General features: G+C 42.6%; 1 protein-coding gene across 2 annotated transcripts in view; it reads right to left on the minus strand.

Annotated features, from left to right (window-relative positions):
- Nucleotides 1–26,661, minus strand: part of LAMA3 (laminin subunit alpha 3) — a 271,191-nt gene that overhangs the window by 63,529 nt on the left and 181,001 nt on the right. Inside the window, exons 37-42 of one of the 2 annotated variants that reach the window (XM_058438557.1) lie at nt 23,776–23,859; nt 19,727–19,957; nt 14,954–15,067; nt 9,336–9,445; nt 6,551–6,631; nt 1,399–1,505 (exon numbers count right to left, since the gene is read on the minus strand). In XM_058438557.1, the coding sequence (XP_058294540.1) occupies nt 1,399–1,505; nt 6,551–6,631; nt 9,336–9,445; nt 14,954–15,067; nt 19,727–19,957; nt 23,776–23,859 (727 nt within the window). Of the gene's footprint in view, nt 1–1,398; nt 1,506–6,550; nt 6,632–9,335; nt 9,446–14,953; nt 15,068–18,176; nt 18,348–19,726; nt 19,958–23,775; nt 23,860–26,661 lie in introns of those variants that run through there. The other variant, XM_032152640.2, reaches the window with a different exon arrangement.

The following is a 26,661-nucleotide window of genomic DNA, read 5'->3' on the forward strand; positions in this document are numbered from 1 at the left end:
CTGCCTTTTGTCCACTAATTTTCTGTAAACCTTCTGCAGGTGAAGGGGAAGTTTTCACTTGGTCCTTTTACTGTTCTTCCCAACTTGGTGTCATCTGATAAATGGGTAGGCATGCTTTCTATATTTCCATCCAAATAAAAAATGTGGAGCCAAGGATGAAGTCCTGAGGCATGACAATAAATACCCCATTCTAGACTGGCATTAATCCATTTACTCTGCATTCCTTTGGGAATAGTCACTTGACCAGCTGGAATCCACGTATCCAGGGTTTAGTTCTTCAACTTGTCCATAAGTATAAGATGAAAGATTTTATCTAAGTGTTTGGTATCACACTACATCAATAGCATTTTCCTGATTAATCCTATTAATATTCTGTCAAAGAAGGAAGAGGATAGTCTTCCTTTTTGTTCCAAGTTGCTCCTAATAAACCCATACTAACTCCTGCTAATTATCTTTTTCTTGGTGTATAAAATCCACTCCAGTTACCCACCCACATCCCAGAATATGTACTGCTGTAAGACAAAGAGTATTTCAATTTCTTCAGACATACACTGGAAAGCTGATGAGACAATAACCCTACAATATCAAAGGGAGATCTCAGCAAAATCACCAAAGTAGGATCTGAAGTTATTTTGGTTATAATTAGGTAAGTTTTAAAAACAATTCACTTTAAAAAAAAAAAGTGCATTGACACGTATGTTTATTGCGGCACTATTCACAATAGCAAAGACTTGGAACCAACCCAAATGTCCAACAACAGTAGACTGGATTAAGAAAATGTGGCACATATACACCATGGAATACTATGCAGCCATAAAAAATGATGAGTTCGTGTCCTTTGTAGGGACATGGATGAAACTGGAAAACATCATTCTCAGTAAACTATCGCAAGGACAAAAAACCAAACACCGCATGTTCTCACTCATAGGTGGGAATTGAACAATGAGAACTGATGGACACAGGAAGGGGAACATCACATTCCGGGTACTGTTGTGGGGTGGGGGGTGAGGGGGGCGGGGACAGCATTAGGAGATATACCTAATGCTAAATGACGAGCTAATGGGTGCAGGAAATCAACATGGCACATGGATACATATGTAACAAACCTGCACATTGTGCACATGTACCCTAAAACCTAAAGTATAATTAAAAAAAAAAAAAAAAAAGTGCATTGAAACAGGTTATTCACCAAAGCTGAAAATACTATCTGAGCATGCCCAGGGTTGTCAAAACAAGGGGACAGCTCGCTGGCTGGAATTGTGTATTATGCATCCTGGGGACAGCTTGCTGGCTGGAATTGTGTATTATGCATCCTGAAGATGTGTGCTTGGGTTCTTAGGCTGTTAAGTTATACCAGCTTTATAAATGCAAGTTAGCAGGGGTGTGGGTCAACCTTACCTCCAGTCAGGGGATCACAGCTGCCCAGCTGGCCATTGCTGTTACAACTGCATGGTTGGCAGCTACCTCCGAATTTCTGGGGATTCCCGAAATATCCTGGTGCACACCTACACAAAATATAGAGAGGAGGAGAAACAACCAAATAACTCATCGTTTATCTCAACCAATTTTCTCAATCTCTAGCTCTCTGTTTGGGATATTGTAACCCAAAGGGCGGAAGACTGACATAGATCTGCAAGAATGAATATTTCTCAATACGGAGGTATTTACCCCTTGAATTGTCTCACAGAAATAAATTTGAAGTAAGATCCATATAATTTCCAATTTTTTGAATGAGGGAGGAATTTCTTAATATTTCCTATTGCATTATTTCTTCCTTCTTTTCCTTCCATCCCTCCCTTTCCTTCCTTCCTTCCTCCCTCCCTCCCTTCCTTCCTCCCTCCCTCTGCTCCTCCCTTCCCTTCCTTTTCTTTTCCTTTCTTTTTTCTTTTCTTTTCTTCCTTCCTTCCTTCCTTCCTTCCTTCCTTCCTTCCTTCCTCTCTCTCTCTCTCTCTTTCTTTCTTTCTTTCTTTCTTTCTGACAGTCTTACTCTGTTGTCCAGGCTGGAGTACAGTGGCACAATCATAGCTCACTGCAACCTCAAATTTCTGCACTCAAGCAATCCTTCTGTCTTAGCCTCCCAAGAAACTGAGACTACAGGTGCATGCCACCATTCCTGGCTAATTTTTAAATTTTTAGTAGAGGTGAGATCTTGCTATATTGCCCAGACTGGTCTTGAACTTCTGGGCTCAAGCAATCCTTCTGCCTCAGCCTCCCAAAAAACTGGAACTACAGGTGCATGCCACCAGGCCTGGCTAATTTTTTAATTTTTAGCAGAGATAAGGTCTTGCTATGTTGCCCAGACTGGTCTTGAACTCCTGGGCTCAAGTGATCCTCCTGCCTCAGCATCTAAAGTGCTGGGATTACAGGCATGAACCACTGCGCCTGGCCTGCACTATGTCAAGTCTGCATAATTCATATTTGCACTAATTGCTGCTGTGCTGTATATAATGGCTTTTAAACAACTGAGAGCAGTTACAGCTGCTACCTTTGGCCCTGAGCCTTTGTTATTCTAGATAGTATAGTAATGAGAACTCATTCCTGGTTTACAAGTTTAAAGATCACATTTCCTTGATTCTTAGATTGTTTTTGTTTTTATTTTTTCAAAAAAAAAAAAGTCAAATAAGCACATATTAATGCTCCTGGAGTTGGGATGTCAATTACAATATTTCCACTAACAAAGTTCCACTCCCCATCCAGTCACCCCCAAATTACTTCCAATATACTTCACCAATGTATTACCATGGACACACTGGTGATATAATGTAAAGGATCAGAAAGATCTGGCTGGACTCCTATCCCCACTACTTACGAGTGTGATCTTGGGCTGTTGCTGTAACCCTCTGTGCTTCAGTTTCTTTACCGGTCCCCCCCACAGCCCCCATGAAAATATAAGCTCCATGAAGACGTGGAGTTTTGGGCTGTTTTGCTTACTGATATATCCCTGCCACCTGGCATATATTCATTCATTTGTTGAATGAATAAATGAGTGGACTAATAATACCTATTTTGCTCAGTGAATATAAAAGATAATGTCATAAAGAATCTAGCATAATATCTGCACATAACAGACAATGAAGGGTAGCTTTCATTATAAGACATGACAAAATATTATCTTCTAAATGGCATCATTTGAAATTATTACAAGAAAGCAGAAGGTCCATCTATCCCCTAATAATCAAGAAGGTAACTAGGCTGAGGTGTCCTATCTAAGTCTGCTAAGCAGGGTGGTCATATACTAATAATAGGGCTTTACTTTGTGACTGGCTTGGTATTCTACCTAACAGATCATGCTATGCAGAAGCTCTGTGTTCTAGAATACTTTATTTCTGATGTCTTTCTTACCTACACCTAAACTTCCCATTTAATAGATGCATAATTACAAAGTACCTTATATTTAAATTACAGAAATATTCAGGAAGTTCGATTCTACTTCTTTCTTACTCTTGCAAAGCATTACTTATTGGTTACAAGAAATAACTTGTTCTCTTATTCTCAATTTATGGTAGTGGCTAAACACAAAGGACTGAAGTAAAACTTCCTGATTTCACGAATGACACTGGTACAACAAATAAAGAGCAGAAAATAGGCTTGTCATCTGTGGCCCTGTGTGTCTGAGGGAGAAGAGGGGGTAAGAGCATGTATGGGCTGGAAAGCGTTTGGGAAACCCTCCCCACAGCTGGCAGCTCTGGCTTCTATCCAGCTAGTCTCCTGCATAATCTATATTCCTACTTTTCACCCTTGACTGTCCTTGTGTTTATCATTGTGTAGTTAATCACTAGTGCCAGGAATGATGTCTGGGTGCTGTGTCTAACAAATGAAAAATGTTGACTTAAAATGGCATTTATCCATGAAAAAGCTTCAAAACATTTTTTAAAGAAATAATAGCTTGTTTTCTTGAGACATCAAATATAACAAACATCAGCTGAGAGAAGTACTGTTAATTAAAAATTTTGCCTGTCAAATGGATGTCTCACCGAGCCTGTTGCTGTTTAATGCTTCATTGTTTGTGAAGAGCCATAAAGAGGATGAAATTAGGACGCCTCTCCCATGTGTTGGTCCCCTGTGGCTTTTAAACCTCAGAGCCTAGAATCCTTTCCCACTCCCCAAATCCTTCCCTTCTCGCTGGTTGGATGCACCTCCTAATTGCAGCTCAACTTAGCCCAGTTCTCCCATCTCTCGCTATTTTAATGGCATGTTTTGATGTCTGTCCACCACTGGACTGGAAAGCCCTTGAGGACACTGTCTGTGCTGTTTGCTAATGTGCCTCCAGTACTTAGCACTGTGCCAGACATATATATACTAGGACCTCCATACATTTTTCATTGAGAGAATAACTGAATAAGTGTAAGGCAAGTGTGAGAAATGCTCCTTTTGCTGAAATGGAAAATGGAAAACAGAAGAACCTTCCATTACCATCTTTTGCCATAGAACTGGGCTCCTTAGCTGCGGCTCAGTGTCCCCAGTCTAAGGCAGTCCCCACCTCCTACACATGGCAAGTGTCTTCCAGCCCCTTGGGCTTTCCTGCCTTGCTTCCCCAACCTAACTTGCCCACCACTTCCATCTTCTGGCTCCACTGGGTTCTAGTCACCTCTTGGACCTACCAAAGTCCTACCTTATCCATAAACATTTCAGATAACCCCAGTCTAGGATGGTTATGCCTTACTTGAAATCTGGTTGAATTCATTTTCTGGTTAAAAAAAAATTAGTCAAACTCTTTTAAAGTTTAAACAAAACAACATAAATTAAAATGATATACAATTTTTCTCTATCAAATTGGCTTTTTTTTTTTTCTGTTGCCCAGGCTGGAATGCAGTAGTGTGATCATAGCTCACTGCAGCCTCGAACTCCTGGGCTCAAATGGTTCTCCTACCTCAGCATCCCAAGTAGCTGGGACCACAGGCACATACCACCACACTTGGCTAATTAAAAAAATATATATATGGAGCTGATATCTCTCTGTGCTGCCCAGGTGGTCTCTAACCCCTGGATCACATGAAATAATCCTCCCACCTTGGCCTCTCAAAGTGCTGGGATTACAAGTTTGAGCCACCATGCTTGGCCCTAATTGGCAAATATTTAAAATATTGATCCTTTCCAATATCCATTGCGGTAGGTAGTCACTCATTCTCTTTTGCTGCTGTAAGAATATAAACTTTTCTGGAGGGCAATTTTGCAAAAAGTATTAAAAGCCTGGAAAACCTATCCTCTGACCCAAGGAATCCACTTTTACAATTATACTTTGAGGATATGCATACACAAATATTAAGCTGCAAGGATTTAATTTTAGTGTTGCTTTAAATGGAGAACAGTAAAAGGATCTCCAAGACCAAGAATAGGGGATTATGGAAACCCAGTGGAAATTTTTGGTCATTGATGTGATGTTATCAGTGAATACTTACTGATATGGAAAGATATTACTAACATAGTATTAGATAAGAAAACAAGTCAAAACAGAAAGTAAAACAGGAATCTACTTTTTTTTTTAAGGGTTCACACATTTAGAAATGATCTGTAGGAACAAACAGCCAGCTTTTTAACAGTGGCTTTCTGTAGACAAAATGATTATAAATAGGATTGTATGTGAACGCGTTTGAGTGCACAGGGCTAGGTTGTAGGGGAGCCATCACTGGTTCTCTGCTCACTTGTATTTCATCATTTTATAATAAATACGTATTGATTTTATGAGAAAGTTATACTAAATTTTAAAATATATAAACCATATGATTCATTTTTCATGCTGTCACTTTTCCAAATATGTGTGTGCTTTCTTCTCAGCTAGCTTATAAGTATCTTTTATATCTTTCTCAGTACTTGGCAGTGTCCTATGCATAGTGGCTAATCATGAAAATTGTCCGTGAATAACTAAAGCTTGGTTCTGTGGCCCTTCGTCATTAATCTTACAGTTTCCATTGCATAACATTTATTATTTTGTTTCACAAACATTACCGAACACCTATTATGTAAACAGTACCATTCTTGGAACCAGGGATTCCGAAATTAACAAGACACAGATTGTCCTGAAAGTGTTCAAAATATAGTGTGGGGATAGAGGGGTGTGTGTGTGTCTGTGTGTGGGTGGGGCTATCTAGGCTAGGGCTGTGGATATATGTGTATACGGAAGAGCGTAGAAAGTTGTACATGTGTACAGGTAAGTAGGGATACGTTGAGGGCAGGTGTATGTGGAGATACGTGGAAGGGACATGTAGAAATAGGGGGTATGCAGAGATCATTGTGGAGGAGGGGTAGGTAGGGAGGTGTCAGGGGTTGAGGTACACAGGGGTGCGTGTTGGGGGGATGTAGGTAGAGCTACTTGTGGGTGAGTGTATGTGTTGTGCCTCATTCTCAGTTTTCTGAAACGTACAAAGCAGGAAAGAGAATGATGTTAATGATTTATTAGGTGAGCAGTCTTGTATTTTTCCCAAGAGACCTTTCTCCAGGCCTCAGTCAAACTCCCAGCCCCACCCCTAGCTCTGCACCAGTGCCTGGCAGCCCCACCCACAGCTCTCCCTACCCCCTCTGCAGGCTGAGGGGGGAGGGGCGCCCACCTTACCTTTCACACTGTGTTCCTGTGTACCCAGCTTTGCAGGAGCACCGCACATCTCCCCCATTCACCACACAGCCGGTGGCAAAGCTTGAAAGAAGACAGAAAAAGACCCCATTAAAAACACAGATCAATAGGATTTATGCTTATTTTTTACCACAAAGGACTGGCTTGCATTAAGTGAACACTGAAAACTAGGGTCTGCTTACTTTTTGTGTGAAGAAAATTTTGCCCATCAAGACTTGGAGAGATAATGATGAATGATCTCAGCTGACACAGGGCAATTTTGGTGAACAAGGACTGAAGGCATTTATTTTATTTGTTCCTTGGGGCAGAGCATTTTTTCCCCTTAAGACAGAGCAGAGTAACTCACTTTGGAAGAGATGATTACAACAGCATTTTTCCAGGAATAACAAGGAAGGAGTAAAACAAGTCTAGGCAGAAAAAAGAACAGAGAGTTCTGATTCTTTAAAAAAAATGTTCTCCTTGTTGATTCTAGTTCTTTTCTATCAGGCACATTGCCTTCTGGGAAGAAAAGTCGTTGGGGAGGCCAGGCCCTGGAGCCCCCTAAAGACGCACAGAGGCCACTCGCCTGCCTCGGCATTTCTGTGGGCACAATCATTGCTGATTCTCGCTTTTTTTTCCCAAACCAAGTTGTGGAATTTTGATCCCTTTTCCTTTAGCTCTAAAGTGGCGATATTTTACACTTGATCTTAGCCAAAAGGCTGAGAAGCAATAAGTGATATTTTAGAAGCAGCTTTAAACACACACACACATACACACACACACACACACACACCCCAAAGAAACCATGAAAAAGCCCTGTTGTCTGCCACTGGACATGACACTGATGACATCTGAGGGAATATCACTCCATTCACTGGTAAGGAAGCCTCCCAAGAGACAGTTAGACATTGGTCAGCACTATTAATATTGAGGGAAGGAGAAGTAGATAAAAATAGAGTTTTACTGATAAATCCGAAGACCTACATGTTACTTCAACTGCATGGAAGCTGGAAGCTGACCTTGATGCTACTATGCTTTGCAAACGAAAATGAAAAACTTTTTCCAAGCACCCCAGTGGAAATCTTGCTGCTTTCTACTTTTGCCAGCTTCTCTTCAAACAAGTCTGGGCAAGCTCAAGTGATTGATCCCTTGACAAATAAAGCTGCAGGATGGGGCGGGCTTCACTAGTATCAAAGACATAGACAGCAAAGCAGGGCGAGCATTCCAAATAGGTCTCTCCAGAAAAGCCACACTTCGCACATGACTTCTGGCAATGTTAGGACTTGGCCCATGTGTCTGTTAAGGGCTGATATAGGCCTGCCTTTGTGATCCACACTTGTTTCTGAGTCTATGTACTAGTGAGATGTTCTCAGTATCTTCTTGATTTTCAAAACAACTCTTGCTTCACTTAGTTTGTTACATCATTCTTTGCTTGGGCCCACAGTGAACCCTTTGTGATGAGTAAGGATATGACAAGGTGCCACACTTAAGGAGAGAGGGGGTTACCTTGAAAACACAGCGGTGGCTTCCTACCTATGTAGTCTATTGGTCACTCTGGAGTCCGAATGAGAGCTCAGATCACTCAGTGGCTCAGAACTGTTCCAAAATTTCCATCGCACTGAGGATAAGATCCAGATGCTTGACCACAGCCTGCAGGGTTCTGCAGGATCTGGGTCCTGGTTGTTCCACCAACCTCACCTCTGGCCCTCTTCCCACTGTACTTCGGCCACTCCTGCCTTCTCACTGCCCTTGAACACATCGTCACAAGCCTTTTCCTTCTGTTTCATCCTTGCCTAGGAGCCTCGTGGCCAAAATACTGCCAAGGCTTCCTCTATCTAACTTCAGGCCTCCTTGGCCACCCCTCTAAAGCAGCCACCCCCTCACTGTCAGTGACACAGCCTATAGCAGAAAATGTCATCTCTATCTCCAATTATACTTCTTACTGATTAGTGTGTGTATTTATTGAGTGTGATGACTCCCACCCTTTCTCTCCCTCCCTGCCACACTCTAGGTCAAGCTCCAGGAGAACAGGGACTGCCTCTGTCTTCTGCCTTCAGCTTCCTCGTCACATAGAGAGGGCTGAGGCGTGGCCCTGTCACGGGTGCTCGAGAAGTAGCTGCTTAGCCACTGAATGAACAGTAAAAGAGAAGAGGGAAAGGAAAAGCCTGGAAGGATACAACCTGGAAAGATAGTTTCTGTTTGTTTTCTTTTCTTTTTTTTTTTTTTTAAGATGGAGTCTCGCTCTCTTGCCCAGGCTGGAGTGCAGTGGTACAATCTCGGCTCACTGCAGCCTCTGCCTCCTGTGTTCAAGCGATTCTCCTGCCTCAGCCTCCCGAATAGCTGGATTACAAGCTAATTTTTGTATTTTTAGTAGAGATGGGGTTTCACCATGTTGGCCAGGCTGGTCTCGAACTCCTGACCTCAAGTGATCCGCCCTCCTCAGCCTTCTAAAGTGCTGGGATTACAGGCGTGAGCCACCGCACCCGGCCTATTCATTTGTTTTCTTGTATGTTGTGTTTGTTCATTTTCATATCACAGCTTTATTGAGATATAATTCACACATGCAATTCATCACGTAAACTGTACAATTCAGTGGCTTATAGTATATTCACAGAATTGTACAACCATCACCACAGTCAATTTGAAAATGTTTTCATCCCTTCAAAAAGAAATCCCAGACCCTTTGGCAATCACTTCCCATTCTCCCCACCTGCTCTCCCACCCCTAGTCCTAGGCAGCCACCAAATGACTTTGGGTCCCTGTAGGTTATGAGAAGCTGCTACGGTACCTGTTGGTGTGAGGACATGGGCAGGCCCTGCAGGATCCGTGGACAGCATTGCCATAGTAGCCCTCCTGGCAGCGTTCACAGTGCTCTCCCGCGGTGTTGTGCTGACAGTTCTAGGGACAGGTGAACAGCACAATTCACAGCAGCCGGTACAATCCCTACTTCTGAGATCACTGTAATCTTACTTAGTCACATGACTAGAACTTAAGTCCTCTGACTGCAGTGATATCAGCTTCTCTAACCATGTATTTTCCCTGTCCCTCTAATCATTGCTGGTGTTAGAAAAGAGGGGTAAGTGCCCTTCCCTCAGTGACGCGGTGCTTAACATTGGCAGCGCGACATAGTGGGGACAAGCCAGCTGAGTCTCCATCCCACTCCAGCATCTCAAGGCCACAGAGTCCTGGGGCAAGATCCTTTCAATTGTATTAATTTTACTTATATCAATTTTACTAGTGTATGATTTACATACAATTATAATTTTCTCAAAATGGAGTTAGGATAATGCCCACTTTCTAAGGCTGTTGGGAGGATTTAAAAAAGCAAGTGTACTAAGCTCTTGGGCAATGTAAATTCTTTTCTTTCTTCCCCTTAGCACTGCTTTGATGAAAATTACCCTCATTTTACTTCATGGTTCACCTAACAATGATATACTGAAGAGTGATATTATTGAAATGAGTTCTTAACACAGAATTTGTTAAAACAATAAAAAGTTGCACAGTATCCGAAGAAAACACTCAACTGAATTCCAGTGTCCCAAAGAAGCAAGAAATTAATGTTATCTAAGCTTTTTATTTATGTAAATCCAATTATTTTCACATCAAAGTTGCTGTCTAATGAAATTTGTTCTTCAGTAAAGTGTTGAGATGAAATAATTTTGCAACCAAGTGGTCTATTGAGACAAAACCTAGTGGATTGGGTCAAATTTATTTTCTTGGTGTTACCCTAGCAAAAAAGATCTAAATGCACAGAAACATTCAGGAAAACTCCCCTTGCTGTGGGCATTTGCTAATATGGTGACACTTTGTGTTAATTTTATGGGCTGGAATAAGTATAATTTTAAACATTTGCCTATGTATTTTACTTCTGTATGCAGAGGTGTTGCTTGAGTAGGAAACTTTAATGAGTGTCAGGGGTTTTGTGTTTTGTTTTTTGTTTTGTTTTGTTTTCAGACAGATTCTTGCACTGTCGCCCGGGCTGGAGTGCAATGGCCTAGTCTCAGCTCACTGCAACCTCTGCCTCCCGGGTTCAAGTGATTCTCCTGCCTCAGCCTCCCGAGTAGCTGGGATTACAGGCGCCCACCACCACACTCAGCTAATTTTTGTATTTTTAGTAAAGACAGGGTTTCACCATGTTGGCCAGGATGGTCTCAAACTCCCGACTTCATGATTCGCCCGCCTCGGCCTCCCAAAGTGCTGGGATTATAGGCATGAGCCATCGCGCCTAGCCATGAGTGTGAGTTTTTAAATAATATCTGAAGGTAGGCTGGGAAAAACAATATACGTTTATATCCTAAGAGGACATGGTTTGTTCATGATGAAAAAGGTTGCCCTTCCATCATAAATGCTGTCAGTTTGTCCAGATTGAGCAAATCCATCCTTCACTAACCTTTGAGTAACTGAAAATTACACAAAACACTAAGATGTTAAAACACCTTTCATATTTTTTTCCTAGCTATAAAATTGTGCTATAAACATAAGATATTAGTATTTCAGAGCATGGGGAGGGGCTTTAAAGTAGGATGCTGCTCACGTGTTCACATTTGCTTATCATCAGAAAGCTCACCCCTATCCGGAATCCTTCCTTCCCCAAATCTCACTGCACTATGGGTCCAGACTCCTTGAGGTCTGGACACTGGGAACAATCTTCCTTGCAGTTGATTAGCTCCACAGAGGAGTCCTCTCAGGGGTGACTGAGGAAGACACCAGCGGCTTCCCTCACCCTCACCCAGTCTTCAGCTGCCCTGACTCTCTCATAAGACATCAGTCCTTTGGAACTAATACATTTCCATTTTAGTTCTCTTTCTCTTTTAATCCAAATGACAATTTAAAAGTAGAACATGACCGTATAGATATATTTCAGTCCTGTGTCTACTTAGCTCTGAGGCTGAACACATTGGAGAAGCAAGAAGGTACAGATGCAAGAATTGAGGTGAGGACATCCGTATCCTACTAAAATCACTGAATACTGGTCCTTCACAGGGGTGAGAGGAGAGGATCAAGGAGGAGTGTCAAAACCCGTGTTGCTTGACAAAGTCCCGTAAGAATATGTGAGAAACCCTTCACTGTCAGTCGAGAGTGGCCACCCTGGAAACTGTCCTCAGTCCTGCAAACCTGGAGCACCTCCCTTCAGGTTCCTTGTGTTTTACTGTGAATAAACGAATGAACGAATGCTGCAGAAGCCCACGTCCACTCCCATGGCATGTGCTCTCCTAGCTCCATTTGTCACCAAATATCTATTAGGCATTTACTATATGCCCAACTATGCTAGGCTCTAGCGATGTAAAGATGGGTTGGTCCCTCGACTCGGGTTACATGTAGTCCTGTGAATAGACATATTCAATATCACGTGGAAAATAGGACACAAGTGTGCCAGCATCCCACGAGAGCAGGAGGAGGGGCTGCCTGTGAGGGCCACAGAAGGACAGGGATTCACTAAGCGCAAAAGTGAGGGAAGGGCATTCCAGGCACAGGGGACACAGCGTGCAGAACCTCAGTCTCACAATAGCATGACAGTGTGTGGAGGGAATGAAAAGCAAAGGGCGTGCCCAAGGCAGAAGTGCAAGGAGGCGGGATGCAGCTGGAAAGAGCCCCCAATACTGTGCTAAGGGTCGTGGGCTTCCTTCCATCTGTGAGCCTCAGAGGAGCACCACTTCAGCTGTGAATTTCAGATAAATCATTCGGAAATTCCATTGCAACTACAGAGGGGAAGATGGGCTCAAGTAGCAGAAAATAAAAGAAGGAAGATGAAGAAAGAAGACAGAAAAAGAAAAGGGGAGGGAAATGGGAACGGAGAGGAAAATAAGGGGTGACGGGGATAGTAGACAGGAAGGGGAATTGGGGGGAGAGGAGAAAATATGGGGAGAAATTGGGGCAATGAGAAGAGGAAGAGACAGGGGTCCCAGCACATAGGAAGAGGCCATCATCGCAGGTCCCTCTGGACGGTGGCACCCACATCACCCGCTACTTCTGCCCTTGACACTGGACACCTACTGCTGTACTGGCAAAACGTTAGGCTACTTATCTTTTCAAACTTCAGAGTCTATTCTTGAAATGTCTTGAAGATTTGCACCTGGGTGAAGGTCCTGATGTTAGACATTTACTTTGGACCTTGAGAGGTGGAGGTCAATTTGCAATGAAATCAGACAGAAGGCCCATTTGATATTCAAATGTACTGGATTTCCTCTTAACTGTTCTTTGAGAACGAGGAATGCATTCTCGGCTTCCATGCAGTGGACACAATTCAGGGCAGCATCAGCACTCAGGACTTGCCATGGAGCTGTTAGTTGAGTGCAGACACGGGCTCCGTGTGTGTGTGTGCGTGTGTGTGTGAGTGTGTACACACATACACATTCCCTACTAGACAGCAAGCCTCATGAGTGTAGGGATTCGGTCTGATGATTTTAACTCCAACACTTAGCTCAGTATCTGCCACACTAGCAAATGCTCAGTGAGGGTTTCCTGAATGAAGAGTCTCTGGCGGCCACATGGCCATTAGGGACAAGTGAAGACAGAACTACAAAAAAAAGAAAATGGGAAAGAAAATCTTGTTTGATTAAAATATGAATTATGATTCTCACAAGTTTTCCTTTCAGTGGGTGACTACAAAAACAAACCCTCCCTTTGTTCTTTGGCGGCTTTCATAAGATGGGCTTGACATCTGGCAATGGTTCACTGATAACATATTTATTCTTTTTTTGTTTGTTTTTTTTTTTTAGACAGAGTCTTGCTCTGTCACCCAAGCTGGAGTGCAGTGGTGCAATCACTGCAAGCTCCGCCTCCTGGGCTCATGCCATTCTCCTGCCTCAGCCTCCCAAGTAGCTGGGACTACAGGCGCCCACCACCACGCCCAGCTAATTTTTTGTATTTTTTAGTAGAGACAGGGTTTCACCGTGTTAGCCAGAATGGTCTCGAACTCCTGACCTCATGATTCGCCTGCCTCAGCCTCCCAAAGTGCTGGGATTACAGGCATGAGCCACCGTGCCCGGCCAACATATTTATTCTTAATTAAAGCATCTACCCGTGTTACACAAAACATACAATATCAAACATGAACTATTCTATAGGAATACTAACGAGCTGGAAAACAGTATTTCCCAATACCTTTTACTCTTTTTGAATTTATAACGCTACAGTCCAACAAAATATTCTATCAGGTGGCTCTTCACAACAATTTCCTGTTCTAGCCTGTCCCATCTTGCAGAGGAAGCAGTTCCCTGGGCCACAGTGAACAAGCTTAATACGGTCTAAGAACTCATACTTGAAACACACTCTAGTTGCATTACACAGTGCAAAGAAAATTTGTGCCAGAGGAGTGCATTTCCAAAAGGGCACAACACAACTGAAGCCCTGTATTCCTGGAGTATGCTCCCTCTTTTTCACTGTCCATTTTCCTCACTGGGGAGGCCCTGGTTACCAGGGAGAAGAACTCTAATGAAACAAATGGAAAAAGCAGAATAAAAAAGGTTCTGCTTCAGGATGCATAAGAAAAATTTCCTAAGAAACTAATTTTAGGTAGAAGAATTTTATAAAATATTCCAAAATAAGATCATGTTCCAGTGGATATGCTGTAGTCATCCAAGACAGCCTTGAGGCCATGAGAAAATATAGTCAATATAGGGAACAGGCAGGCGGAGGACGTTGTGAGGACGGGAGGGGTGAGCAGCACTTTCCCTCACCTGTCTTCTCCAAGCCCTACTCTGTCTTGGCAATAGTGAAGCTTGTGTTGGACTGATTTCTGTTTGTTGTTGTTGTTGTTGTTGTTGTTTATGGTGTGGGGGCGGATGGAGTGCAGACGGAGTTTTGTTCTTGTTGCCCAGGCTGCAGTGCAGTGGCACGATCTCGGCTCAGTGCAACCTCTGCCTCCAGGGTTCAAGCGATTCTCCTGCCTCAGTCTCCTGAGTAGCTGGGATTACAGGCACCTGCCACCATGCCCAGTTAATGTTGCACTGATTTCTTATGAGCCTTAAGCCCTCCTCAAATCCCCTGCTCCCTGGCTGCTTTCTTGAGTTACTGGACATCTGACAGCAACAAGCCCCCCTCCTGTAACTTCCTGCCACCCCAACAAAATTGGGACCCAAAGTAATGGCTTGGATTAGTTTTGTCCTGGCAAGAATTAACTTCGAAGATCCACCCATTACTATCATTTCATGAAGGAGAGATTTAGAAGCTAAAGTGTAATTTAATTGCTCAGACAGCAGCGCTCTTTTAATGGTGCATGTTAAAATGGAGGAAAAAATGAAATGTAAAATAATTCAGCCTGATAATGGAGCCTCGTATATTCACAGAGCGACCTCTATTTAGGGTTTGGCAGGAGATGTAATGTTGATGTCTTCGGGCATAGTACAGAGGAATGGAGGAGAAACAGATTGCCTGCTGATAGCATTAAAGTGTCAATTTACTCACAACACATATGCCCGAGCCATCCTGGCATCGATTTGAATGTCCGTTGCAATTGCAGGGAACACACCGTCCAGTATACAAGCCTTTATGATCCCGATAGTATCCAGGGCTACAACCCTATTTTTCAAACAAAGTGTTTAATCAGTACAAAGAAAGAAAACAATTACTATCCAAAGCATGTGACACCTCTCACTGTGAAGCATTCACATCATTTTTATTTTTTAGAGACAGGGTCTCACTCTGCTGCCCAGGTTGGAGTGTAGTGACTATTCATAGGTGTGATCATAGTGCACTAGAGTCTTAGGCTCCTGGGCTCAAGCAATCCTCCTGCCTCAGCCTCCAATGTAGCTGGAACCACAGGCACGTGCACCACTGAGCCCAGCTGAAGCATTCATTTTTCAAACCTTCTTTCCTTCAGTCAGTGTGAATATTTCTAATTTCAACCACCTGTCATGTCCACTTGTTTTTCTCTCAAGCTGTTTGGTTTTCATGCCCTGGTGGGAGTGTGAGATGCATGGTGGGGAAATCAGAGACAGGGCACGTGTGGAGGTGGGGGGTGAGAAGGGGCTCCTCTCTTCTCACAGCAACTGTTTTGTGGGCAGGTGGAGAAGGTGGAAACGGACAAATAAAGAGACTCGTCCTTAGAGGGGAGGACATCTAAGCAAATCACTTCAAGTCCAAATTATCTTTGGGTAGCCGTTTTCTCTCCAAGTGTGGGTTTGGGCTGGTGAGGGGGCAGTATAGGAGGAGGAGTGGGTTGGGGGGAATAGGAGTCTTAACTGAGATTTAGATAATCATGCCACAATCAGTGGAGTCACTTCATTGCCACTCACTAGGCCATGGGCAACAGAGAAGCCAGGGGAGGGGAGTGCGCATGAGGTTCCCATACAGGACTGTTCACGAACATCTGGTCCACCCGAACACACAGAGGCTCAGCCTGAGGGACTCTCCTTGGGTTGGTCTTGTTTCCTTGTTCAATCTTGATTTGATTATTTCTATCTTCTGTATATTATCTCTCTCCAGTATAACACAAGTTATGCATTTTCATCTGGATGAAAAGACTTATAATTTTCTTTTCATGAACTAATATCTTTTTAAAAGGATTCTAGTTAAGAATCCCTCCAATAGAAAAAAAAACAATTCTTCTTATACCAGCCATTAAAATTATTTAGATTTCTGTCTTTAAAGGAAATTATAGACATGTCCTTTATTTTGGTAGAGCAAATCAGCACACAGATTAAAATCACATATTGGCTGGTTGTGGTGGCTCAAGCCTATAATTCCAGCACTTTGGGAGTCCAAGGCGGGTGGATCACTTGAGCCCAGGAGTTCGAGATCAGCCTGGGCAACATGGTGAAACCTCGTCTCTACCAAAAAATACAACAATTAGCCGGGCATGGTGGCACATGCCTATAGTCCCAGCTACTCGGGAGGCTGGGGTGGGAGGATCGCTTGAACCTGGGAGGTGGAGGTTGCAGTGAGCCATGACTGTGCCACCACAATCCAGCCTGGGCAACAACAGTGAAACCCTGTCTAATAAATAAATAAATAAATAAATAAATAAAATCAGATATTGCCCCTAATTTGTTTCTCTGATCTCCTATATACCCTATCTTGAAAGCATCAAGAAAACTATTTCAAGATAAAGGATAGTCTTTTATCAAATCTTCTTAGATTTGTAATGTAATAGCACATATGTCTGTAAAACTTGGAAACTATACTCAAAGGAAATCTTGAAGCGGACAGTCCATTCTTATTCACTCATGGCCATAAAGGTCTCTACCTGGTCCAGTGGAGAGAGAAAGAAGCCACCTGACAGGAGAGAGAGGCAGAAGCCTCATGTGCTCCGGGAGTGGAATCTCCCAGGTGTTGCTAGAGTCCCTTCCAAAATTACCAATGAATATAGATCATGCACAGTAAGACCACAGTTTCCAATATAATGTTCCTTTAAGCTATTAGGAACCGTGTTTAGGGCAAAGAGTACATTGCAAATAAATAGATTATGTTGTTATATGAATAGGCTTGCCTAAAGGAGAATCAAAGTATGAAAGGAATGTTATTTTGCTGAAAGCACAACTGAGATTTACATGTGAATGAAATGCAGCCAACGATGGTGTCATTCTATCTATTATACAATCTGTCCTAATAAGTGGCAAGTAACTTATAATTATCAGTGTATATCACATTACCTGCTTACAAAATAATCACATTTGGTAAAGAGCAAGTTATTCAAATAAGCAGATAGATCTGGTTAGTTTATGACAACACGCTTGAGAAAAAGCCTTAATTAAACATGCTTTGGGGGAGTATAGTCTATCCTGATTAAAACTAAATCACTCATCTTAATTTGCTTTTGATTACAAGCAGAAAATATACTCTGCAAGAGTTACATATCATGTGACTCTGAGGATTTGTCAGTTACTAAAATAGAATCATTTTTTCACCTCTTATAAAAAGCAAGCAAAACCACATTCTACAAAAAAAATCAGTTCAAGTATTCAGATTATATTGAACACTCACTTTTAAATGAAAATAAATGTGTTCTAATACATTATTTCAATACAGGGGTTTTATAACTAGTTAACATGATGATGTTTTATGTTAAGTTTTCCAGTAAAATTTTGTAATACAAATTATATACAAATGATAAGATTATGTCCCTAATCCAGTTTCCAGGGCTATATCTGTAGCCACAGGATCTATTTCTCTGTAAGAATACAGGCAGCATCCAGGAAGTTTAAAGAGAGCAGAATTTCTTAATGTTTCATGCCTGGCAAATGGAAGCATGTCTTTTAGGTATTATGCAAACTTTGACCACCTTTCTTAAGCATTGGATTTCACTCTTTCTCATTTTTTTCCCCCTGTGGGTAAATTTTCTTCCAAGTAGCATTTGGAAAGTTATAGGCATTGGACTCTTTTGTTCTGAGGCTTGGGATAGTCTCTAAAGAGCATAAAGTTTCATTGTATATTAACATCCCGCAAGCATTCAAGCTCTTAACTGTCTGGGCATTTCCAGGTGGGCTGATGTTAATGGGGTTTGCGGTTAATAGCTCGGGAGAGCAATCTGTCAGGCACTGTAATAAACACTGCCAGTCAAGGTGACTGGGAGGCCATCAGCCCCTCCTCAGTCCACCCATTTACTCATTAATCACCATAACTGTAACTTAGAATGTCACAAAGCTGGAAACTCTTCCCCATCCCAAACCAAAACTTAAAAGGACGTTACCTGGCTGGGTCTAAACTCCACATAACTTGCTTGCAGTTGACTTTGACCAGGAGGCTGAAGAAATGGCACCCTTTGCTGCTGTGAACTGTAGCCCAGACATTGCCCCAGGGCTGCCCCAAAGATCCACAGCCATCCCATGCTGCGGGCTGACCGCCTCACTGCTGGAGGCATCCTGGTTCCTGGGCGTCCGCTGGCTGCGCAGGAACCTCTGCCTCTTCCTCTTATACCTGCCCTTCCTGCTCAGTGCCCGGGCCTGCCTGACTCAGGTAAGGAAGGCTGTCTGCGGCAGGGGCCCCACCTTTAAACTTCACACATGAGTCAGCCTGTGCCAGGGAACACTTAACAGTCCCACAGGTAAGCGCACCGCTCTGTAATTCCTGTGAGGTGGGGCGGGCATCACCTTCCACCCACCTCACCCTGCAGACGCCCTAAATCACAGGCTGAGTCACGGGCAGGGAACACGCCCTGGGTAGGAGGGTGGAAATCCAGAGTCCCTCTATTTCCCTCAGGCTATCAATTTTAATCAGGCTAGAAAAGCGATGGAGGAAGGGGAAGAATGCAGGCAACCTGTGGGCTAAATATTACAACTTGGGAATTCCCAGAAGACCACAGCAGGTCAGATTTGTTTTTGCAGGTTTAAAAAGTGGGAACTTGTATGCACAGATCACCTTGGGGTTTTCAGCTACCAGGGGGCCAGGAAAGAAAGTGAAAGGTTTTGCTAAGCCTACGTACTTACGGATGTATGGAATACACAGAATGAGTGTTTGCTGTTTTTATTAATCATGCTAACATTGTGCTTTTGCCCTGATCTTTAAGAAAAGACATATTTATAGCCAGAGAAATTAAATAGTTTCATTTTATGGCACATTTTAATCATCTGAAGACAGCTCTGGTTGACTGGACCTCAAACAATGAGAGTCCTGCTGCAAGCTAGAACATAATGTCCTCTAAGAAATCCAGGATATTCTCTGGAATTCAACTCTACTGGGGAGTTGAGAGCGGGTGGAGGGAGGCTCCGGATTAGAGAAAGGTATAAGGTCAGTTATTGGGAAAGCAGGGGCTCAAATACTAAGATGCTGACTGGTGAGCTCCTTCATTTAAAAAATATTTTATTTCAAAAATTGATAAATAATAATGATAATACTTATGGAGTACATAGTGATGTTGTGATACATACAACGTTTAGTGATCAGATAAGGTAATTAGCATATCCATCATCTCAAACATTGATCATTTCTTTGTGTTGGGAACAGTCAATATCCTCCTTCTAGCTATTTGAAACTATAGTATATTATTTTCCTACTCTGGATTTTTTTTAACCCTCAGCATCTATTGAACTCCTGTGGCTTTCCTATGAATTCTGAGACACTGATGATGTCTTTTTCACATTTAATTCCTGAAGGGAGTCTAAGTAAGATATAAGATAAGCCCTGCAGAAACTTGAACAGAGAAACAACAGAGGGCCTCAAACTACCCGCAGTGCTGGACAGCAGCCAAAAACAGCCACAGGAGCTCCCTAGGGGAATGTTGTGGATGGGAAAACTTCCTACCTGACAAGAGTCACCAGCGTAGGCAGGGGGGCAGGCACACATTTCCACAGCATGTGCTATGCGTCCACTTCCTGTGTCAGAGGCTTCCTCTAGCCCCACCTCACTCAGGGTGAGCCTTTGAGTCTCTGTGAAGTGGAGGCCTTGGATGCGCACATCTGCCAGTCTAGACAGCACTGTCATCAGCTCCTCCCTAGACACCGGGGCACGGCTGCTGGCATGTCTGAAGTTTCCCTACACATGGAAAAAGAAAGGCAGGGTCTTCCTTAGGCAGGCTCACTTCCAGGGGTTCCTTAGAGGCAGACACCCTGAATGAATCAAAGAAAAGACACTTAAAATGCATAGGGAGAAATGAAATAAGATGGGGAAATACCTGCCTCCTGGAGTATTTACATTTAGAAGTCAGGTGTCCTGGGTTATTCCCATGAAGGAAGGAAAAAAAATGAAGGCAGGGAATAAGAGGCAATAAAATGAAATAAAATTCCCAGGGTCCTACTTATCTTTTTTTTTTTTTTTTTTTTTTTGAGACGGAGTCTTGCTCTGTCGCCCAGGCTGGAGTGCAGTGGCGCGATCTCGGCTCACTGCAACCTCCGCCTCCCGGGTTCACGCCATTCTCCTGCCTCAGCCTCTCCGAGTAGCTGGGACTACAGGCGCCCGCCACCATGCCCGGCTAATTTTTTGTATTTTTTTTAGTAGAGACGGGGTTTCACCGTGGTCTCGATCTCCTGACCTCGTGATCCGCCCGCCTCGGCCTCCCAAAGTGCTGGGATTACAAGCGTGAGCCACCGCGCCCGGCGGTCCTACTTATCTTTTAAATGTGCTTTTGTTTGTGCAAACATAAGGTGAGTGAGAAAGAGGGAAGGCAGGCATATGGAAACCGACTGAGTCATTCAGCTCAGGTCATTCATTAAACGTACACAACGGTGACAGAAAATACAATCTTTTCTTGCACAAATGTTTATATTATTTTATTTTAATTGTTATTGTGGTAAAAAACACACAACATGAAATTTACCATCTTAGCCATTTTTAACTGTACAGTATTGTTAACTATAAGCACAACATTGCACAACAGATCTCTAGAACTTGCCAGCTTGCAAAAGGGAAACTCCGTACCCATTGAAAAATTCTCTTTTTCCCCTCCCCAGCCCCTGGCAACCACTATTCTAATTTCTGTTGTTAGAATTGACTTTTTCAGATAACTCATATAAATGGAATCATGAAGTATTCGTCCTTTTGTGACTGGCTTGTTTCACTTAGCATAAGGTTCTCAAGGTTCATCTATATTGTAGCCTATGACAGAATTTCCTTCTTTTTTAAGGGGGAATAATGTTCCATTGCATATATCTACATACACCACATTTTATCTATTCATCTGTTGATGGACATTTGGTTGCTTCTTGGCTATAGTGAAAATAATGCTGCAATGAACATGAATGTGCAAATATCTTGTCAAGGTCCTGTTTTCAGTTATTTTAGATATATATCCAGAAGTGGGACTGCTGGAGCATATGGTAATCCTACTTTTAATTTTTTGAGGAACTTCCATAGTGTTTCCACAGTGGATGCACCATTTCACATTCCCACCAAGAGGGTCGAAGGGTCCCAATTTCACCACACTCTTGTCAACACTTGCTATGTTCTGTTTGGTAATTTTTTTTTTCTTTTGAGACAGAGTCTTGCTCTGTCACCCAGGCTGGAGTGCAGTGGTGTGATCTCAGCTCACTGCAACCTCTGCCTCCCGGGTTCAAGTGATTCTCCTGCCTCAGCCTCCCGAGTAGCTGGGATTACAGGCACATGCTGCTACACCCGGCTAATTTTTGTATTTTTAGTAAAGACAGGGTTTTGCCATGTTGGCCAGGCTGGTCTCAAACTCCTGACATCATGATCTGCCCACTTCGGCCTCCCAGAGTGCTGCGATTACAGGTGTGAGCCACTGCACCCGACCTAATTTTTTTTTAATGTATTTTTGGTAGAGACGAGGTTTTGCCATGTTGGCCACGCTGGTCTCGAACTCCTGACTGCAGGCATGTGCCACCACGCCTGGCTAATTTTTTGTATTTTGTGGGGTTTCATGGTATTAGCCAGGATGGTCTCGATCTCCTGACCTCGTGATCCGCCCACCTCAGCCTCCCAAAGTGCTGGGATTACAGGCATGAGCCATCATGCCTGGCCTCCAAAAGCCTGCCTTTTTAACCTTTATATTTTTTTGCCCTTGTTGAACTGTTTTTACATCTCTTAAATAGGCACAGTAATACCTAATGTCTTGAGGCTATCATTATAATTAACGTAAATTAAATGATATAATAAAGTGTTCAGCATCATTCCTAGCAAATGGTAGCCATTACTAACATACAAATATGATGCTTATATAATTTTAATTTATATTTTAGCAGCTTAAGGAATAATTTACATACAATAATATTCCCTCATTTTAAGTGTACAATTTGTAATAAATTTATGGAAGCATGCAATCATCATCATAATGTAATTTTAGAACATTTCTATTACCTTAAAAAGAACACTTGCATCAATTTGTAGTCACTACCATTCCCACCCTCAAACCCAGGCAACCACTAATCTACATTCTGTCTCTATGCATGTGTTCATGCTGGACAATTTATATAAATGCCAGCTTAATTTCAACAGTATACAAAAACTTTGTTTCTATTAGTATCATTCCCTCCTCTTCTCTTGTATGCTACCATCATACAAATTGCAGCTTTATACATTGTGTGCCATTTCCAGATGGCTGCAAGGCTTTGAGTAATTTCCAGAGTTCTGAAAACATTGATTCTGACCTTTTTTTCCCTTTTTGCCAGTTCTCTCATCGCTTTTATGAAGGACAGAATTTTTAGAGATTCTCTATCATTTTACTGATATCACCTGTCTCGCATAAATAGAATCATACAATATGATATTTCTTTGGTGTCTTGTAGCAAGTATCATATTTTGTTTCTTTTATTGCCAGATAGTATTCCATTGTATAGATGTACCTTTTCAGAAACATTAAAATATGTCTGTAAGTTCAAAGTACTCAAAAAGTTTCACCTAGAGGTACTGGACATATTTAATAATATAAATGGAGCACTATTTTTAAGGAATAGTTGTAACCAAATGAGTATAACAAAATGTTTTATGATCTGATGAGCTTTCCTTTATTTTGCTAATATTACTCTTATTTCTTTGGACGTAAAACATTTTCATAGCTTTTCTATTCATTCATCCTAAGCCTATGTTGAACATTAACCAGGTCTCAGGCACTGAGGGAGAACTGAGGATGACAGGGAGCTATGTCATAGCATTTACAAGCTCACAGGTTTTTTTGTTTGTTTGTTTGTTTGAGACAGGGTCTCACTCTGTTGCCCAGGCTGGAGTGCAGTGGTGTGATCATGGCTCACTGCAGCTTCGACCTCCTGGGCTCAAGCGATCCTCCTACCTCAGCTTCCCAAGTAGCTGGGATTACAGGCATACCCCACACCCCACCATGCCCACTGAATTTTGCTTTTGTGCAGACAGAGTTTTGCCATCTTGCCCAGGCTGACTCACGGGGTTTTTAAGATAAGGATAATTAATTGTGAAATGGGAGAGAAAGTATAAAAGGGCTGGACAGATGGTACCAAGAAGGCCACATGAGCATCAAACACTCCACATTTTATACAATTCATATTTTGAATCTATACAAGTTGGGTATCTCTTCTCTGAAATGTTTGTGACCAGAAGTGATCCAAGTTTCAGAATTTTTTTTTTTATTTTGGAACATTTGCATTGTATTTACCCACTGAGAATTTCTAATCTGAAAATCTGAAAGCTGAAATGCTCCAATGAGCATTTCCTTTGAGTGTCATGTTGGTGCTCAAAATATTTTGCATTTTGGAGCATTTTGGATTTTGGATTTTCAGATTAAGGATGCTCAACCTGTATATATAAACTTATATTTATATAAATAGAATCCATATTTTAAAATTCTTAAAATGATTAAAAATCATGATTGTCTGAAATAATTAAGTCATAAAACAGAAAGGACCATCCCATGGTTGCTCTTCCTTTACCTCGACCACCTGCACTCGCCCATGATGCAGCCGGTCTGGCCGTGGGGTGTTTGTCTCCTCATAGATGATGGACATATGCTGCCCCTGTTTAAAGAAAACCATGAATGTGTTAGTACCTTCACTGGGATCTTTCGAGATTTATAACTGATCTAAGAAAACATTTCTATGGTCTACATCATATGACATACCTGACTTAAAAAAATAGTTCAGAATTAACTGACTGGTAAAAATATTAGTGACATGGAAACAGAATAATTATAAGTAATACAATGTATTTTCACAAATAGGAAATCAGGAAAATAGCCTTGGCCAAAAATAGCTTAAAAAGATGGTATTTCTTTTTTTTTTTTTCTTTTTGGCAGGGACGGAATCTCACTCTCTTGCCCAGGCTGGAGTGAAATAGCACAACCTTGGCTCACTGCAACCTCTGCCATCCAGGTTCAAGCAATTCTCCTGCCTTAGCCTCCCTAGTAGCTAGGATTACAGGTGCTCACCACCATACCCTTTTTATTTTTGTATTTTTAGTAGTTTCACCATGTTGGCTAGGCTGGTATCAAACTCCTGACCTCAAGTGATCCACCTGTCTTGGCCTCCCACAGTGCTGGGATTACAGGTGTGGGCCACCGCACCTGGCAGAAAAAAAAAATTTTTTAACTATGACTTGCAGTCAATGCAGGAAGTGCTGTTTTCATTACTGCCCACCAAACCAGCCTGTGGTGGGAAGAAAGTGCTTTGGTGGGTGGGTTACTGAGCAGGGTGGGGAGGGCAGAGGGTTGGCACATGCAGGGAGCTGCAGCTAGCATGTAGAGCGAGAAATTCCCCTGCTGCCTCCCCCGTGGGACCCAGCCTCACTCGCTTTCAGCCTCCAGCCCACCCCATTATGGTGGCTCACATGTGCATCTTAACAGGGCAGGGTGGGGTGGCCAGCACTACTGCATCAGCACCCTACCATCAGCAACCCTACTGCAAACACACACACATGTCCCAGCTTTTCTGCTGTAGCACCAAACCCTAAAGGGGTTTGGTATTTCATTAGGGCTGGCATTTCAGAAAGAAGGCCACTACCTAGGATCACATATCATTTAAAACCTTAATCTAAGAAATATGCCCTAGAGGGTCTTAATTACAGTGGATTAGAACAAACCAGCAGGGAAAATGTTTTGTGAGCCTAAATTATTTTCCATGTTTGAAGGTAAAATTAAACAGAAAATTTGGTCATTACCTCTCAGTGAATTCCAATGGTTTTGCATAATAAACTCTTTGGCAGTAACTCTTTGGCCTGAACTACAAGATGCTCTGCAAAAACATGAAACTGAAATACAGCACTGCTGTGACTGTGTTTTCACTGTGTAGCTATTTTTCCTTGGACTATAACTCTAAAATCTTTGCTGCTTTATCTTCAAGATACTCTGCAAAGGTTCCTTGGAGTTTTTTAAAACAGTTTAGTAGATTTGCATACCAGTAAAAACAAAACAACACAGCAGTGCCTGAATACAAATATCTACCAAGAATATGCTGTGATGAGGTGTGTGTGACTTGGTGGTCCCTGTATACAGTGCATGACATGAGAAAACCTTTCCCGAATCTATCATTACATTGCATTAATCACACCCCATAAACCAGAAATAGAGCTGACTTCAGGCAATGGCACCCTACCCTATGTTTAGAGTATTATGCCCTGTGTTGTGGGGAATTCAAAGTAGGATGTGCTACTACCCTTGCCCTCAAGGAATTTTCTAGACTGTCGCACTGGATTGTGTGCCAGGCACATAGTGTGTGGATGTTGTTACTTCCTTTCTCAAAAAACGAACATCCCCTCAGTGGTGGGTGGACAACTTGAGGTCAGGAGTTTGAGACCACCCTGGCCAACATGGTGAAACCCCACCTCTAAAGAAAATACAAAAATTAGCCGGGCATGGTGGCCCATGCCTATTATCCCAGCTACTCAGGAGGCTGAGGCAGGAGAATTGTTTGAACCAGGGAGGCAGGCTAAAAATCCTGTTACAGCATCAAACCCTTCCAGACTTGTTTTCAACGACTCTGCACACACTGATGATACAGCCCCATTGGACTGGTCATCCATGAGCACAGCCTCCTGCCCTGTACCACCCCCGAGTCCTGTTAGCCTTAGTCCCTGCCCCTGGAAGGGCACTTCTCTTCTTAATGCCCATTCTTAAAGACTTAGCTCAAAATGAACCACAGAGTCTTCTAAGGGCATCTCAGACCACATGACTCCCATTCCCCCTACCCAAACCCCAGTGCTTAGAGGGCCCTGTTTGGACTCTTCTCCAACAGTTACCGTTGGGTGGGTTGGAGTTCCTGGCATATTTCTCTAATCTCCTCTCCTTTTGAGAAAAGGGGTCACCTGTCCTTTACAGAGTCCAACAATATGATCTTGCCCCATGGGAAGGATTCAAAGACATTTATGAAACAAAATTGAAAGACAGAAACATAAAAAATGCTTAATATATGGCTGGACATGTGGCTCACGCCTGTAATCCCAGAGCTTTGGGAGGCTGAGCAGGGAGAATTGCTTGAGCCTAGGAGTTTGAGGCCAGCCTGGGCAACATAGTGAGACCCTATCTCTACAAAAATTAAAATTAAAAACTTAGCTGGCCATGGTGGTGTGTGCCTATAACCCCAGTGCTTGGGGAGGCCAAGGCAGGAGGATTGCTTGAAGCCAGGAGTTCAACTCCAGCCTGGGCAACACAGTGAGACCCTGTCTCTACAAAAATAAAAAAAGTTAAAAAAAAAGTTTAAAATGAGGCAGTAACTTGTGAGAGGCAAAAGCAAAATATGGTTAAGTACTTTGGAGGCAGAGAAGACAGACACCATTTGGTCAGAGGAGGCAGGATCCTGAAAAGATGCTACATGCTTTCAACTTTC

This window comes from Hylobates moloch, unplaced genomic scaffold (assembly GCF_009828535.3).
Source record: "Hylobates moloch isolate HMO894 unplaced genomic scaffold, HMol_V3 SCAFFOLD_5, whole genome shotgun sequence".
In the NCBI taxonomy this organism is placed as follows: domain Eukaryota; kingdom Metazoa; phylum Chordata; class Mammalia; order Primates; family Hylobatidae; genus Hylobates; species Hylobates moloch.